The sequence below is a fragment of the Anser anser genome (assembly GCF_964211835.1).
Source record: "Anser anser genome assembly, chromosome: 20".
NCBI classification, from domain to species: domain Eukaryota; kingdom Metazoa; phylum Chordata; class Aves; order Anseriformes; family Anatidae; genus Anser; species Anser anser.
Window position 1 is genome coordinate 9,326,453 of NC_139741.1, and position 16,943 is coordinate 9,343,395.

Consider the following 16,943-nt stretch of genomic DNA (forward strand, 5'->3'; position numbering starts at 1 on the left):
CTTGGACTGGCATTGCTGGTGTGAAATTAAATATCCCTAGTCATTGAATAAAGGCCTTCCTAGTCTTCCTTTTTCTGCTACAGTCTCATGGCTCTGCTTCAAACTATTGCCTCTGAAACCAAATCCTTAAGGTTACTTATTCCTTCATCTGACTGCTTGAGATGATCACCAAATACTTGCTGTACCTGCCAGTTATGCAGAATGCAGAACTCCTGCATTCTGCATGGAGCGACAATGACAATTCACTCGATACGTGCTATCAAACAGCCACCAGATGCCAAGGACCATCCATCACTTGTGACTTGGGCTGTGTTTAAATCCATAACCTTGAGCGTAATGAGCGTGTTGTCTGTGAGTATGTTTTAATCTGGTATCCTCTGGGAGACGTGCAGTTCATCTCCTACGTTCTCGGTATTATTGCTTGAATTTGGGGCTTAGCCAAATAGAACTGCTAAGAAATATAGGAAAATACTATTTGGTCCTATTCCATTCTTTCTCCTTCAGTATTCACATACTAATAAGCACTGAAATCTTGTTTGCTGCTGTTGCTGCAATACCTGTCCCTCACTACAGTGTCAGAGAAAGCATTTCTCCTAATCCACAGTGTAGGTGTGTGTGGACAAGAGGGTTTCCTCATCTCTTCTTTGGAGGAGTTGTAGGATATGTGTGTGTGCCTATGAGAGCAGCAGGCAGGAAGGTAAAGACAGGAGCTACAGAAGAAAATGCCTAACCAGATTTCCTGGTTAGAAAAGGATGGGAGTGGAAGGGGAAAAAAAAAAAAAGAAAAACAAAAAAGAAAAACAAGCATATATTTTATATATATATATGTTTTTTTTTGATTCCTTCTGCATTCAGGGAAGTGGACTTTGTTCTTCAGGATGTGTAGCCTCAAGAGTGTCTTTACCGTTTATCAGTCCTAAAGGAGTGTGATATTGTGGATGGAAAGCTTTGGTTATAGCAGACTAAGTGGTTGAAATCTAGCTTAATTCCTTTCCACACAATAGCAGGGTGCAGTAGTAAAATGCCTTGGGATTGAGGTGAGCACAGAGTTTTAACTCCAGACTCGCGTTAAGAGCTAAAACCTTGGGTGCATGACTTTGCCTCAGCTGGAGAGGACAGCAGACTCCACCAGCTGTATAATCTACAGACTGCTCTCTCCTTTAGATCCCCCTGATAATAACTGAGCTGAGATGCATTTTATTTTGCTAGTCAGTTTTACAGTCTATAAGCTATTAATTGTAAATTGGGTTCTTCTGAAAAGCAGTGCTCTTCATACAAGCTTGCTTAATATTCAGTTGTGCCATCTGTTTTGTAGTAGCGCTTTGCTCTTCTGTGCATACTGAGTGCTGCCGAGATTTTTACTAACAAAAAACCCAACAACGAGAGATGGACAGTCCGGCGTGCAGGGTAATGAGAGCAGATCATAGATGCAATTTGCATGAATGTCAGCCAAAGATTCCTGCCTTTATCACAAATTTTGGCACGGCCTGCTTGTTGCAGCCCTTTGATTCTGATAATGCTTCTGATTCTTCTCTTTTCTAGTGTCAATTTGTTATTTCCGCATCAGATTTTCCTGTTCTGATCCTGAATCAGCGTGCATACACGGACTGGCAGACCTGGGACTGGGAGGTGGTTGTTAGGAAGTGATCCTGCAGCAACACGTTCGTTGTTCTTATGTTCCTTGCAGCTGAATTTATGGTTCTGTTTGTGTGTGAATGGCAGAACCATGTTACTCTGGAACTGTTATAAGTATGAATGCTGTATATGAACAAGTGCTTTGCAAAAGACAGAGTGTTTCAACAGGGATCCATTTGTATGTGCAGTGAGACTTGTGTGGTGACAGCTCAACCAGACTGTAGTAAGTTTCTGTGCAAGACAGGTGCCACAGTACAGCAGAAGGACAGCATTTTGAACTCCTACTGCTCCTGCCTTGCTGCTGTTACTGTTTTGATTTCTGTTTGTGAAGAGGCCATGTAGAATTATAAAGTTATTTTGTTTGGAAAGGCCCTTGCAGATGATCCAGTCCTACCCCCTGCACAAAGCAGGGCTGACCTCAGTTGGGTGGTGCTGGTCAGGGCCTTGGCAAGCTTCCCGTATCTCCAGAGGTGGAGATCCTTCAGCTTCCCTAGGGGCCCGTACCTGTGGTTAACCACTCCCCTCATGCAGTCTTCCCTGAGAGATCACATCCTGATCTTTCTCTCCTTTTTGGATGGCAAAGTTAGTTCTTTTTCATTTCTTTGCCTCTTCTCGTGCATGGCTTTCCTATGTATTGCTGTCTTACATCTGTTGTTGAGTGGCCCTTTGCTTACAGCCTGAGCTGTACCTCTAGGGCCGTAGCGATCTGAGTGCAGCAGGTGGGTACAGGAACTTCTGCACCCAAGACCTACAGCGTTGACTTCAGCTCGTGGTGTGTGAGCCTGCTGAGGACCGTGGATGCTGATGTCAGCACCTGAACCCTGTGCTGGGACGTTTTACCCTACCTTGCACAGTAGCAGAATCGATCAGTCACCTGCCTTTCCAGTGATCGTAAGTTTTGTCAGGGTATCTTCTCTTGAATGTCTTTTGTTTAGAAGTATTACAATGGAACACTTGTTGTTATTATAAAATGAGACAGTCGCTATTTTTGTGCTTCACCAGCTCAAGTAAAGACTTGTACAAATCTTTCTATGCCGTGAGAAGGAAGGACACTTCACTGTTTTCTTTCTCTTGGGAGGGAGCAAGAAATGGAAATGAAACTAAATTTTCACAGAAAAATGTGTATGAAAAATTAAAATTGGTAATTAATTTGGAACCTGGAATTCTGATGCATTGATCTGACTAAAGTAAGTAAGTTTCTCATGATGTAGTGTAATATTAAATGGAATTGTTTTCTAGTGACAAATTGCCTACAGGAGCCTGTACTTCAGGATTTTTTTGTCCCTGTGGGTTTGGTGCTGTGTCTGAACAATAGTGCTCATCTCACCTCAAAATCTGCATTGTAGTGATAGATTTTTTTTTTATCTTCTAGGGGGCTAGCAAGGGGTGAGCTGCCTCCGGGAGAAAGCTGTGTTGTTTTTTTTTGTTTGAGTATTGGACCCATAATGTAATGGTTTTGTTACAGTGATGTAAAATAAAATGCTTGGGGCAGTTGTTTTCTGTTTGGTTTTCAGACAGGCCTTTCCAACTCTAAAAGCACCAATTCCTTTAGAGCTTGCAATGGAAAATTTTTGCTTTTTACAGAAGAAAAGGACAAACTCTTATGTTCAGGACGAGATAAAAGTCTTTGTTTTTACCAAAAAATGATTCATTGGGAAAATTGCCAGCTATCTCAATTGACACACCATAGAAGGTTCTCCCAGCTTTACAGGCTTATCTAGTTCTGTTAGAGTGGAAAACCAACAGTATTTTAAGGTGGTTGTTTCCATTTCTACTACAGACTTTGTCTGAACTTTGTAAAGTTGTAGTGGTTTTCTAAAGTTTCTATCTGTAAAGTAATGCAGTGATAACTCCCACCGTCTTGCCTAAATTCTTGTGTCCAGACTTGAAACAGCACTGAGAACAGTGGGTGTCAAACACTGCTGGGTCCTCTCTAGGCCCTGAAATGCGAGTGGTGAGTGATGCATAATGTGCATTTTGCGCTTAAATGGCTGAGACTGAACTTGAATCCCAGCTGTCAGAACAACTGGGGATGCAGGTAGGTTGAACAGAGCCCAACCGGTGCAGGAGCAGGTACAACACCTCGTAAGCATAACCAAGTGGCAAATCAGTTTGAATATTTTCAGTGAACTGTCAACACAAGGTCTGCAAGCACGAGTTATTTGTGAATAATTTTGTGTAATGAATACATTGCAGAATTTCACAAAATGTTCAAAGAGAGATGAAAGGTGAAATGCAGTGAATAAATTATTCATAACAAATTACTCACTAAGCTCTATTCATCACTGAGATGAGACAGAATTATTGACTGGACATGGAAACAAAATTTCATTTCAGAGAGATGATATTAAAATACCGGTATGTTAGTGTAATTATGCTGTGACCGTAAAGACTTTACTATTCTGCAGTAAACCAGGCCTTGGGTACTGCTGCAAGATAGATATTCTCCAGGACTAGTCCACAGGATTTTTCCTTTAGCTACATAATAGAATTAGGTACTCTATTGATCTGTTCCCATACTGAGACAAATTTTTGTTTGTTTTCTTTGCTGATGATTTGCTAAAAGGCAAATACTGTGCTCAGGTAGATGGGGTGGTGGGACTGGAGGTGGGATAGATGTTAGTATTACCCACCCTTCCTTGTGCTTGGATGGCAGCTTGAAGTGTCTTAAATGTTCCTGTGGTATGAGAAGGAAATTAGCTTCTCTCATCACATGGATTTTCAATATGCAAGCATTTGGGTTTTGCTTCAGCTGCAAGTACTAGCACAGACGTGTAAATAATCTTTTGGCCATCAGGTTAGGTAACAGTTAAAATGTTATCTCCTGCACTACTTCCATAGCCTCTAGGACCAGTGGAACTAAGTGTGTATCATGTATGTATATTCACATTTTTTCAGCCCAGGGGATGCGTCCTTAGTCAGCTCCTTAGGTTTTTGAAACGTTTTCATCTTGATGTGCTGCTTAAGCTACAAAACATTAATATTAATATGTCTGCCGCAGCCTGCACGTGGTTATTTATTATTGACATGCCGGTATTGCACCAAGTCCTGTATGAAATTGATGTGTCATTGTGTTAGGAGATGAATCGGTACAAAAAGACCTTGCATTTCCTCCAGTTGTACTGTGTGGTACTCTGTGTCCATGGGCTATTAACGTTGCAGTCCTGTTAAGCCATTAGTGAACTCAGGCATAAATTCTTCTTCTTCCCTTACTTGTTTGTCCGTCTCTATGTTGTGAACCCCTCGATGCAGGGGCTGTCTGCGTGTGATCAGAGCCATTCGCTGCACGGAAGGTCTGCTGCAAACAGACGAGTGCCCGGGGGCACGGAAGGGGATGGTAGTTCCTCCTTTGAACTGCTCGCCCTGGGCTTGGAGCACGAGATAAAATAAATGAGGTGCCTGCCTGAAGTTAGCACAACAAATCCAGTGTTCGAGTCAGTCCAAACAGTTCACCATTTCAGATCAGGACTTGAAAACACTTGAGTACTTTCAGCTCTCCTTAGCTGTCCTGGGCTTATTTTCCAAATCACATAATAGAAGGGCTGTTCAGCCCTTGCAGATGAGCACTTATTGGTTTGTACTGGAAGGCCCAATTTGTTCCACCCCAGTTAAAGAAGTTGGCCTGAAAACAGGAAAGGGTCACATGCAGACTTTGAGCAGCAGCATTTTTGATGCTGCTGTACTAGCTGTAGCCTTGGCTTTGGTTACTGAATTGCTCTCACTTATTACTTAGAGAGAGTCTTCCAGCAAAAAGGGAGGCTTTTCAAAATGCTAATAAAAGCGTTAGTGCTCCATCATCATCATCTTGCAGAAAACAATGTCTAGATCAATCTATCTCCTTCTAAATCTTTAGAGAAACAAAATTTAAACTCATTTTGCCAAGGCCAAATGTCAATCATAAGAAAAAATCTATATGAAATTTTAATTGCAAGATGTTCAGTGCAAATTTAATGAGTGAAATAAGAGATCTGAGAATTCAAGCATGCTCAGCTCATGCATAATGTTGACTTAAATTGGCTCTCTAGAGGTGCAGGGAATTGCGTTTTTAGAATTTACACACTGATAGAGCAAATGTACTGGGCCCTGCAGGTTAAGGTCATAAATCAGAATCACTTAACTGCCTTTGAGTGATTGCTACAGACTATAATGGTTGGGAGAACTGGCTTCAGCTACAAGTGATTACTCTGCTTGGATTATTGAAATGCTACTCAATATTCATAAATCAGTGATCATTAATCCCCCAAATAGTTCCTGTCAGCTTTCTAAATAAATTTCCTGCTAGCTAATTGAGATTGAAGGAGACTAGCATGCTCTGGTTCAGAATTAGGACAAATGAACTGCTTTGCCTACCTAGAATCAGAACCACATCTTTGGGGGAAATTGAACCGTACTGCGTACATGTGTGGCTGCTAAAATTGTGACATTTAAGCTGTTAACTGGAGAAGCCTTCCTTGGTAGGTTTTGCCCTCACGAGTTACAATGATTGTAAGAAGACTTCTTTATTTTTTTTCTGATGAAGGTATTTGTGATGTGCCACGCATCAAAAGCATCTGAATTGCATCTGTGGCATTTATCACCATGTGGAGGGCAAATTCGTGACAAAGGACTGCAACCCTGGAACTGCATTGATGGGGAGATGACAACAAGCATCTTACAACAACAGCTGAAATTAAAATGTGTACCTCTGGGATGTAATTGGAACGTTTTGGCTCTGCAGAAGTCCTTGCTAGCTGCACGTGTTAGCTTTGTTTAATTTTGTTTGCCACTGAAACTGCTCATACCTGAGCATGTAGAGAATCTTACAGGTGGCATCACTACTGGTCTTACTTTTCTCCTACTAGAATAGGAGACATCAGGGACTGCAGACTTCAAATACCCAAGTTCTCTGAAAGTAGAGGTTTGAACTGATCCAAAACCTGTGTGAATGGTTGTGTCTGTGGGTCCCACAGAAGGACTCAGTGCCATTTATGTGTAACAGCTGAGAGACACGGCTTGTTCCTTCTGTACAGAATCGTGCAAATGGCCCAAACGTATCTGAAAAATATTGTCTAGGACATCCCCAGCACAGTCCCTGTGGCTGGATTTTTGCTGACTTTCCTGAAGAAATAATTATGCTGTGCCGATGCTGTAGGCAGAGAATTGGCTAGAAACACCCAGGTTGGAAAAGACCTTCGAGATCACCAAGGGCAACCATCAACCTGACCTGCAGAGGTCCTCTGTGATCCTCTAAAGGGGTCCAGGTCGAGCTCGGCCCGTTTCAGGCCCCACAGTAGCCTCAGGGACCTTACCCACAGGAGACCCCGTTGTTCTGTGGCTCAGGTGCTCACAGAACTCCTGGTTTTTGTCTTGCCCTGTTGAAATGTTGTTGTTGCCATGGGCTTGGAGAGCATGTTTTTTATGTTTTTTTTAAATTATAACTGTGTAAGTGCTGCTCTCTGTCATTGTTTCCTTCTTCTCTGCTGTTCATTTCAGTTATGCGCATGCTTCTTTTAAGGAAAAAAAAAAGAAATAGCAAGGAAACTCTTTTTTTAAGACAGCATTTAGTTGAAGGGCAGTAGATAAATTAAAATGGTGTTTATAGGTGCTAGCACTGGCAGTGATGCTATTCAATTCTCATGACAATGTATTATATCAAAAGTCACTGAAGAAAGGAAAGATGCTGGTTCCTTGTAATTATCTCAGAATATCTCTTGTTAATGGGATTTATGAGAAGATGAACTTGAGAGGCAGTTTTTTTTTTTTTTTAATTTCTTTTTTTAAATGGAAGACTTAAACCGGAACTGATGCGTATCGAGATTCCTTTCATATCAGGACTACCAGAGCTCCAGGCAAACTCTAATTGTATCAAAAAGCCATACTTAATTTGACAAAGAGGAATTATTTTTGAAACCTGTATGGAAGGATTAAATCAAGTATTTACAAGTAAGTGTACTTACGTGGCTGCTGCAATGCATCCTGTTACTGCTGTCAACACTGGCACAGATGTTAACAGAAGTCCTCTAACTGAAATTAGTACTGTGTTTAAAGTTGAGGATGCGATGAAGCAATTTGGGACAAAAATCTCATCTTCTGTCTCTGCCTCCTTGCTGTTCCATCTGAATTCTCCTGAAGCCTTCCCGAGCTGGCAGCTGTGCAGCAATGTAAGTGGTTGTGCCAGTAGGCAGTCACACCTTGGGGTGGAGCGTACAGGAGCGTGCACGCTCCTGGAACTGCCATCAGCTGTGCTCCGGAACACGCTTTGACATCCAGGCAATCAAAGCTGCAGCTTCTTGTGCTGCAAATGTATTTGCTTCTTATTACAGGCGCTTCCACATAGCGAAAGATCCTAGAAATGCTTGTATGTTATAGTGTATCATTAGTTAATCACTTCGCTTGGTGTTAGAGTTTGGTTAGTGATAAGCTGTAAACACTCCGGTAATCTCCGTTAAGCTTCTTGAGTCAGAGACTGACAAATGCGTTGAGATTGCTGCCTCCTTCAGGATCGTTTTAGCAGGCACTTAGGAAGCACTGCTTCACTGGCAGGATTATCCTGGGAGTGGAGAAGCCCCCTTTGATACCTGGTGCTGGTAATGGAAATTAACTTGGTGCTATTAAGGAGCTCCTCCAGACCTGAACTGAGGATTCAGCTGCATCAGTTGTAGTTCACGTGCAGCTAAAGCTGCTTTAAACTTCGGTTTGCAACTGAAATACAAAGCAAGAGACGCCTGGTAGGCAGAGAGTGCGGAGCCAGCACGTGGGGAGTTATTTATTTCTCCTGCGGGTGCTGTCGAGATGTAGCTCAGCGTGTCACAGTCTGTAAAATTCTTCTGCAGTGCACTGTGATTTAATTTCTTTTCTTTAAAACCATGTTGTTGTATCTGAGCAGGCCTCTGTGGCTGCTGCTTAAAATAGAAATAAGCTGGTGATAACTTCTTTACTAGAGCCAGCTTGGGGTTGTGCTGGGGATGGGCCTCGCTTGCTTTGCTGTGTGGGAAGCACGCAGCACGTCGTCTGCATCTCTCTTCCCCAGGTAAGGCAGGGGAACACTTGGAGGTAACGAGCTTCCTCCAGGCAGGCCTCAGTGGCTTTGTTTTTGACGTGGAAGAGGTAAGCAGGCAGGTAGCGATGTGTAGAGGCTCCTTCCGCTCAAGGAGCACCATTGTTGGGTTTCTTTCCAAGCTTGGCTTCACAGACGTGAGAGCAGAAGGTGAAGGTGCAGCATACCTGAACAGAAACGGGATGGAAGAACTGCCGAGTGCTTTGCTCATTTTCTGGGTGGCCTGGATGCCGTTTGGATCTCCGAGACCTGTCAGAAGACAGAGCAGAGCATCGCACCTGAGCTATGCAAGGGCAGCCAGCCGGTAGGAAATGGAGCTCGGTTCCCCCGACTGTGGTGTGTGGTGTTGAGCACTGTTCTCCTTCCTACTTTCTGTTTTGGTACAAAGTCAGGATCCATTTAACGTCTCCTGTCCCCCCCTCCCTTACACCCTGTTCAGTCCCACTGTGTGCCAAGGCAAGGAAGCAACAATGGTTTATTTGTTCGCTTTTCAACCTTGTTTTAAAGCATGTTTATACTTGGTTGGAACAGAGGAGAGGACAAAAATGACAATGTCATTGCAAAGACTACCCAGATGTTTGTCTGCACTCAGTTTTCCATATGGATAGCCCCAAACTGCTGGTTGCAATTGTTTATTTTTCAGCCTTTTTGTACACCTGCAGCTATCAGTATCTGACTCTGAGGACTTCGTTATTTTTATTTCCATTGCTGTGCCTTCAATTCTTAATTCCTTCTGCTGTTGTAGTGTTTTTTCTCCAAGAACAAACTTACTGGTTCTGTGGAGCTTGGCATCAAAAGGGAGCACGCACTAAGCTGAAACAATGATGTTCTCGTGTCTGCATTTTTCATGTTGATTTACCAGGGCTTCCTTTTTATACTGTAAGAACTGATTGTGAAATGATAAATAGCCAAACCTTGTTGTGTCTCATTAATAGTCTAATCCCATTGTCATGTCGGATCCTCTAATCTTGATCCAAATTTTGTCTGTTGATCTAATTAGGTTTTTCATTTATTCCTGGCAAATTTCTGGCTCTTGGAGTTGCTGGGCTGGCTCTTGAGACTGATGAGGTGGAATGATCCATACGGTTCCTGGTGGCTTTAAACAGAAACATCTGTCAGAAACGAGGAATTTGTTGGCTGAGTTTAGCAGTAAGTAAACTTAAATCTGACAGCACTGCATCTTGCCTCTGAGAGATGTAAGTCAGCAAGAAAAGCTATTAGAGACTGCAGAGCCAGCAGAGATCCTGTCTCTACCAGGGTCTGTGAGAGGCACTGTGCTCTCTGGTAACCTTCACAGCAAAACTAAGGGTCCAGACAGATAATATTGACATATTTTCTTTTTATTGTTCATGTTTCTTCCCCCTCCTTTGTTGGAGCGGATGCTTCAGCAATCACATCTTCTTTGTAGTCTTGCTGCCTAAAGATGAACGTTAAAATAAATTGGACTTAAAGTCATCAAGGACTCTTTCTGAAGTGTAAAGCTGTGAGTTTAAATACTGTCCTGTACAGAGATGCTTTCCTGTAAATTAGGATTAAGTTAAGAGCGAAGATGGTTTTGTAAAGTAAAACTGATCTGGAAGGAGGATACACTTCTGTAGTGTGTATGTGAGAACTATGTACATACATATGTGCACACACATACACACAAATAAAACCAACTGCCTGTTTCCTTTTTTCACCTTATGTTGCATTGTGCTAAACAGTATGGTTTTGAGAGAGAAGTTATTTCCTTGGCACTGATTCTACTGCCATTTAAGCCAGGGGCTAAATTTTCCACATTTAAGAGTGGCGTGGAGGCAGTGAGAGCGGAGTTTGTCAGAACGTTTCTTTCCTTAGGCTCCCAAGAGGATATCAGGAGTCACCAGGCAAAGGTCTTTAGCTTCTGGATGTTTATTTTTTATTTTTTAAATTAAATTGTGGACAGAGGCCTGCCCATGAACCTGCAAGGAAATGCAAACCCGGCAGTTTCATTGTAATCTTGTTTGCTGCAGACCCATTACAACACGTTACAGCCATCCGCTGGGGCGGCAGCTCTGCTGGCCTTGCAGCAGCTCTGCTGCTGTTAGCGTAGCGGTGTGGAAGCACCCGCTGAGTGATGACAAAGACAGGGCTGTAGGAAAAACAAAATGCCGCTCCGCTAGGTTGAGCCACGAAGCGACACCGCGCCTGCTGAGAGCAGAGAGAGGAGCTGCCCGCGTGCGCAGAGCAGGAGCGCTTTGCAGGAGGGTGTAGGCAAGGAAGCTGCCGTGAGGTTGACGAGCCTGCTGTCAAAATCCATAATTAAGACTTGTGTATCCGAGTGGTCTGCTGCGTGTTGGAGTAGCCACGCTGCGTCTCCTACTAAGCAAAGGCGGGGTGAAGGAAAACCAGGCAGGACATGTGGTAGGTGAAGCCTGGTCTCTGCGAGATGTTCCAGGCTCGGGAACCCGCCGGTCGTTGCCTCCACCCCATTGGCATGGGGCTGCCTTCCCGTTCCAGCGGGGCACGAGCAGATGGCGTCTCCGTGTGCCTGGCAACTCTGACCAACGCTTCGCACCTGCCAGGAGCCGGCAGGGTCTGAGGCAGGGTCAGAGGAAGGATCATGCAGAGCACCGGGCTGGGAGCCCCAGCGGCTGACCCTGTGCTGAAGGAGCCCTGGGCTGCGGCGGGGCTGTGCCTGGAGCAGCGCTAGTGAGGATTTTGTTGTCTTCTGAGGTTTCCCCTGGCACCTGGCTTGCAGTTGATTCGTATTGTTCAAATTGAACGCAACTCGTGAGGATCTTGCACTGATCCTCTATACAAAGAAGAAAAATCATGATAAAATGAGCCAAGCAATGATTTTTTTTAAGTGTTTTCTGGCTATGAGTGCTGTTGATTGCAGTGGTGTATATAGCATATACAGTTTATTCCAGTCCTCAAAACCTACAGATCCATGGGGGAGGTGTTATTTTGCTTTACTTCTTAGCACATACTTCTGCAGAGGGTGTGAATTTTCGAGATAAAAGTGATGTGTGAAGCAAAACTGTGCAGTTAGTTATCATCCTTTCACTTTGTATGAAAACTTAGGTGTAGCTTGAGTATGAACCTTCAACATGTCTGCTCTAACTCACGAAGCTGGAAAGTTAGCCTTGGAAAATGGGAAACATGTTTTGTTTTTTTTTGTTCCATTCCACACAATGCAGGGATTAATCTCTGCTCAGATAAAATTCTTTTGAGCTGAGGTTGCTTAAATTACAAGGACATCAATTCTGGATGAAAATGAGCAAATGCTTTAATGGAAGTAATAGAGTTGGCCAAAATGACTTTAGCGAGAATAAGATTTTCAATGGCACACAGTGTGCAGAAGTCTTATTGTGTCTTCCCAGTCCTGTATCCAGAGGCCCAAAGATCCCTGGTTTGACTTAAATGATCTCTAGTTAACAAGCTCCGTTATTGTTTGTACCATGTGTTTCAGTCCAGGCAGTGATTTTTACATCATTCTGCACTAATTAGGCATGTTATCTCTAATCTTGTGTGGCTGTTACGAAAATGGGGAGGAGAACTGGTGGATAATACTTATAGATTCAATATTAGATTCTCTTTAAGTTATCGCTCATGGGAGACTGCACATGCACAAAAAACAGATGTTATTTTAATATGAAGATCAATAAAGCTGCCTTGTTTTTTCTGGTTTTATTCCAGTATTGATGGGATTTGTAAAAGTCTCTTCAAAAACAGCATCCTGCCTGTCTTGGGTTTTCAGTAGGAAGGATGGATCAATTTCTTTGGGATGATTCTGAAAGAGCATAAAACAAACAGATATGATCAGTGGTTCTGAAAACTGAGATTAATCTAAGTATTGATGGCCTCCAACCAGGGCCTTGTATGCTCCTGGAATACGTGCTGTAGCCAGCTGCGAGCTGTGCTCTGGTTAAACACAGTTGGCCCTGAGAAGGGCTGATCCTGGAAACAGAAAGGCCTGGGAGATGCAGGGTTCAGGCTGCTCAACCCTGTCATTCCTCTGACTTGAAACTTGCTCTGCCTTTGACTTCTTAGTGAAAGTTTGTATATCTGGGGGAAGAGGGAAGGAAATAATAGTAACGTAAAGAGCTAGGGTATTGGGAATAGGAGGGGGGTGACTTTTTAATTAATTTTTCTCTTGGTTATGCATGATGGCAGATCTTGCTGTGGAACAACAAGCTACCCTCAGAAATAGAAGGAATAAGAGCATCTGTACCGAGGAGCCCCCAGGATGAGTGTGTGTAGGGAAATAGCTGTTCTCAGTAAAAGGGACCATAATGATTATATTTCTAAAATGATTGAGACTAATAAATGTTGATATGTAAAAAGAAATGATCCTTTTTTATTGGTCCATTGAGGCAGACTATAATATATTTTTTTTATGTTCAAGCTCTGATCAGAAATTGAAGTGACATATGGAATCGGAATTGAAATACAGCTCCGTGGAATACTTTGTCAGTAGGAAAAAACTGCATATGATAAAGCTGCTGAATTTTTGGCATCAATTACTACACCATCTTGTGAGCACTGTTGAGAAATATTTACATCCAGGTTTCAGCAGCCTTGTGCTCTGAATGAATGGAGAATGTCAGATAACTGCATTTCCCTTTCCTGTTCCAAGTATGTGTGGGTATTCTGCAGGGGTTTTAGTAAATTGAATTGTATTCAGATAGAGTCGTTCCATAGCTCCTTGGAAAGATAATTCCTAAGAATGTGAAGTTACGGTAAGATTCATTTTTCTGGAAATTTAGAGCTCTTAAGTCTACCAAATTTTCAGGATATTCCACATCTCAGTTCCATTGCGTGCTTGAGGAGTACAAATATCCTCTGGCCTGAACAGGAATACCCTGAGCGAGGACCCAGGAGACCTTGAGTTCTGATCTCTCCTGGCTGTTACCTGTATTACTGGGGGCTTTTTTTTTTTTAAAAAAAAAAAGGAACACTAAGCTGAAAATGCAAGATCTTGCATCCTGTCTACGACTGTGGTCAAATACGTTGGTTCACAGTATCACAGTATCACAGATTTTTAGGTTGGAAGAGACCTCAAGATCATCGAGTCCAACTTCCGACCTAACACTAAGTACTCCACTAAACCATATCGCTAAGCCCTACATCTAAATGTCTTTTAAAGACCTCCAGGGATGGTGACTCCACCACCTCCCTGGGCAGCCCATTCCAATGCTTAATAACCCTTTCGGTAAAGAAGTACTTCCTAACATCCAACCTAAAACTCCCCTGTCGCAACTTTCGCCCATTCCCCCTCGTCCTGTCACCAGGCACGTAGGAGAACAGACCAACCCCCACCTCTTTACAGCCTCCTTTAAGGTAACTGTAGAGAGCGATGAGGTCACCCCTGAGCCTCCTCTTCTCCAGGCTGAACAACCCCAGCTCCCTCAGCCACTCCCCGTAAGACTTGTTCTCCAGACCCCTCACCAGCTCGGTCGCCCTTCTCTGGACTCGCTCGAGCACGTCCATGTCCTTCCTGTAGCGAGGGGCCCAAAACTGAACACAGTACTCGAGGTGCGGCCTCACCAGAGCCGAGTACAGGGGCACAATCACTTCCCTCGACCTGCTGGCCACACTGCTTCTTATACAGGCCAGGATGCTGTTGGCCTTCTTGGCCACCTGAGCACACTGCTGGCTCATATTCAGCCGACTATCCACCAATACTCCCAGGTCCTTCTCGGCCAGGCAGCTTTCCAGCCACTCATCTCCCAGCCTGTAGCTCTGCTTGGGGTTGTTGCGCCCCAGGTGCAGGACCCGGCACTTGGCCTTGTTGAACTTCATACAGTTGACCTCAGCCCATTGCTCCAGCCTATCCAGATCCTCCTGCAGAGCCTTCCTTCCCTCAAGCAGATCGACACATGCACCTAACTTCGTGTCATCTGCAAACTTGCTGAGGGTGCACTCGATCCCCTCATCCAGATGGTTGCTAAAATAAAAATCTTGATGTTACACAGTTCTGTCTTGGGTAGCAGTTTCAAATGAAATTCAGCTATATGCCATGACACAAACATCTCGCTTGCTTTCTTATACTGTATTTCAAGAATATGCTTATCTAAATCAGCCCTCCAGGCTTTGTCGGCTTGTAATATCTGATGGAGCCTCCTTTCTCTTCCAGCTTAAACCAGCCTTTAGATTTTGAACCCATTATGATGCCTCGTTATTGCAGCAAACAGACATTCCACGGCTTGAGCCATCTTCCATCCTGACTGCGAAGAGCTGCTGTTATCTCAGTGACCTTTGTTGTGCTGCAGCTGCAGCCCTGTTAAATAAAGTGTGATCTGTTGCCTTATGCAATAATTATTATTTGCATTAGATCTGTCTAGACACTTCACCTACCTTGTTATGGATTAATTCGGAGGAAGGTTGCTGTTCAGCTGCTCACTGTGACAAGGTCATTGCTGCGCACCTTGATGCAGACAGGTAGTTAATATTTCCCTGTCTTTTGAGAAGAGCTTTACTTAATAGATCGCAGAAATTCTAGAAATTAGTTCTTCCCGGGTATGTATGGTTTGTTGAGCCTCTTCTGTTATTCTTGTCCATTTTTTGTTAACTGAGGCCAGGCTTTACGATCCTCATAGGCTTAGGGTTTGTTCTGAAGATCTTTGAAAGACTTCATAATGGGACTTCCTTTAGGTTGAACAGTTCTTCGTTTTGATATGAGATTCTTACACCTTATATTGTTATGACCTAACTTGCTTTGCTGAATGAGAGCATTAAAAAGCTAAGTAGAAGAGACAGATGACTAAGGACAGAGGTTTGTAAATAAAAAGAAGGTGAAGAGTGACGTGTTATCGAGGAAAGTACAGGCAGTGTAAGTTAAGGACGTTAGGTGAAATGGCAGTAGTAGTTGTCTAGATATCAGCATTTTTTATCTGTTTGATTATACCCCAAACAGAAGCTTGCTGTCTTCTTCAGTGTGAAAGAAGTTTCTTCAGTTTCTAGGCATCTCATCCTCCTGCACCACGTGAGATTTCTTTGAAGTGAGTTCAGTCGCTGCCAGGCCCAGCATGGAGATCGGTTCCACTCCATGTGGCATCATGGGCTGTGAGAGGCTCCTGCCCCAGTCCGTTCCTGTGTCCATGGCACAGGTTACCACGGTGGCAAAACAAGTCTGGACTTTCGCTGACTTGAGTCAAAAAAAAACAACAAGCCAACACCAAAAAACAAACCCCAGACTTCACTTTGCAGGTCTTTTCTTCAGCTGGCTTCTTTTCCCACAGAAACTGTAACACCTCGTTGTGCCTGAAGAGTGGTTGCTTTTTTGTGTTTTGTTTTGTAAAGAGGCAAGAACACTTTTGCACAATAAAACTGAATGGGAGTGCTGCTGGACCTGGTGAGATTAGTGTGAAATGTAAACATCTGAGGTGGCTGACTGTTAATAGGCGACAGCCCAGGGTTGCCAGTGTGAGGTATTTTGTCCTTAGGTGCCATGTGTGTGTGCCTTGGGTTCCTGCCTGTGACTCAGGACCATGGTGTTGTATCTCACCTGCACAGCCTCAGGGTAGGCAGACGGTCCTACCCCAAAATATTTATGAGAAAGCACACAACAGATGGCCACAGATAGAGATGGAGTGGCAGAGGGAAGCGATGAAGCAGAACTGGTTGCTGTGGCAGTGTGTGCTCTTGCACATCTCCATCCCCTTTGCCCTGAGTGGGCTCCCTGGGCCTCTGACTGTGTCTTACAGAGACGTTGGTGCCAGCAAGAAACGGGGGAACCCCAGAAGTCAAGCAGAGCTCACGACCCTCCTGTTGTCCCTTCATCCTCTCCCTTGCTGTTAAGAGCCCTTTCTCGTCCAGGGTCACTTAAGTACAGAGGCTGGTGGTGTTTTATGAGGAGCTGTCTTTCAAGGGGACGGATGCTTTACAAAGATCCTTTTTGTTTTTTCCTTCCTACTCTGTCAGGAAAGCTCGTGCCAGTCTCTCTATTCTAAGTTTAAAGTGCCATGTGCTCTGTGCTATTCCAAGCTTTCCTTTTGGCAAGGAGAGAAAAGCAGGCCTGTTATGCTGTAATAATAGTCGCCCTCATTCGCTGAGGATGCCATGTGTCGTGCTTTGGAGCCAAACACATTTCTGATTGTGTGATACCTCAATCTACCACCCAATATTTCCCATGCTCTGAGTTTTAATAAAAGCCATTCCAAGTTGCCTGTATTCCAAACTGTGTGTGTAATCTCTTTATTATGTCTGGCCTGGCTTGCTGGGCACATGAATAAACCTGGCTGTGTGTCATGATGACTGTTTGTATCGCCTGACAATAATTGGAACAGAGTTAAATAAAATCAGTGTT

General features: G+C 43.7%; 1 protein-coding gene across 2 annotated transcripts in view; it reads left to right on the forward strand.

Annotated features, from left to right (window-relative positions):
* The window catches only part of LOC310884554 (uncharacterized protein), a 465,563-nt gene that overhangs the window by 105,655 nt on the left and 342,965 nt on the right, over positions 1-16,943 (forward strand). The window contains exon 5 of one of the 2 annotated variants that reach the window (XM_083806498.1): positions 14,772-16,937. The exons of the other annotated variant lie outside the window; for it this stretch is intronic. Coding sequence (XP_083662624.1) covers positions 14,772-14,862 — 91 coding nt within the window. The 3' untranslated portion in view covers positions 14,863-16,937. Of the gene's footprint in view, positions 1-14,771; positions 16,938-16,943 lie in introns of those variants that run through there. 2 annotated transcript variants of the gene reach the window in all.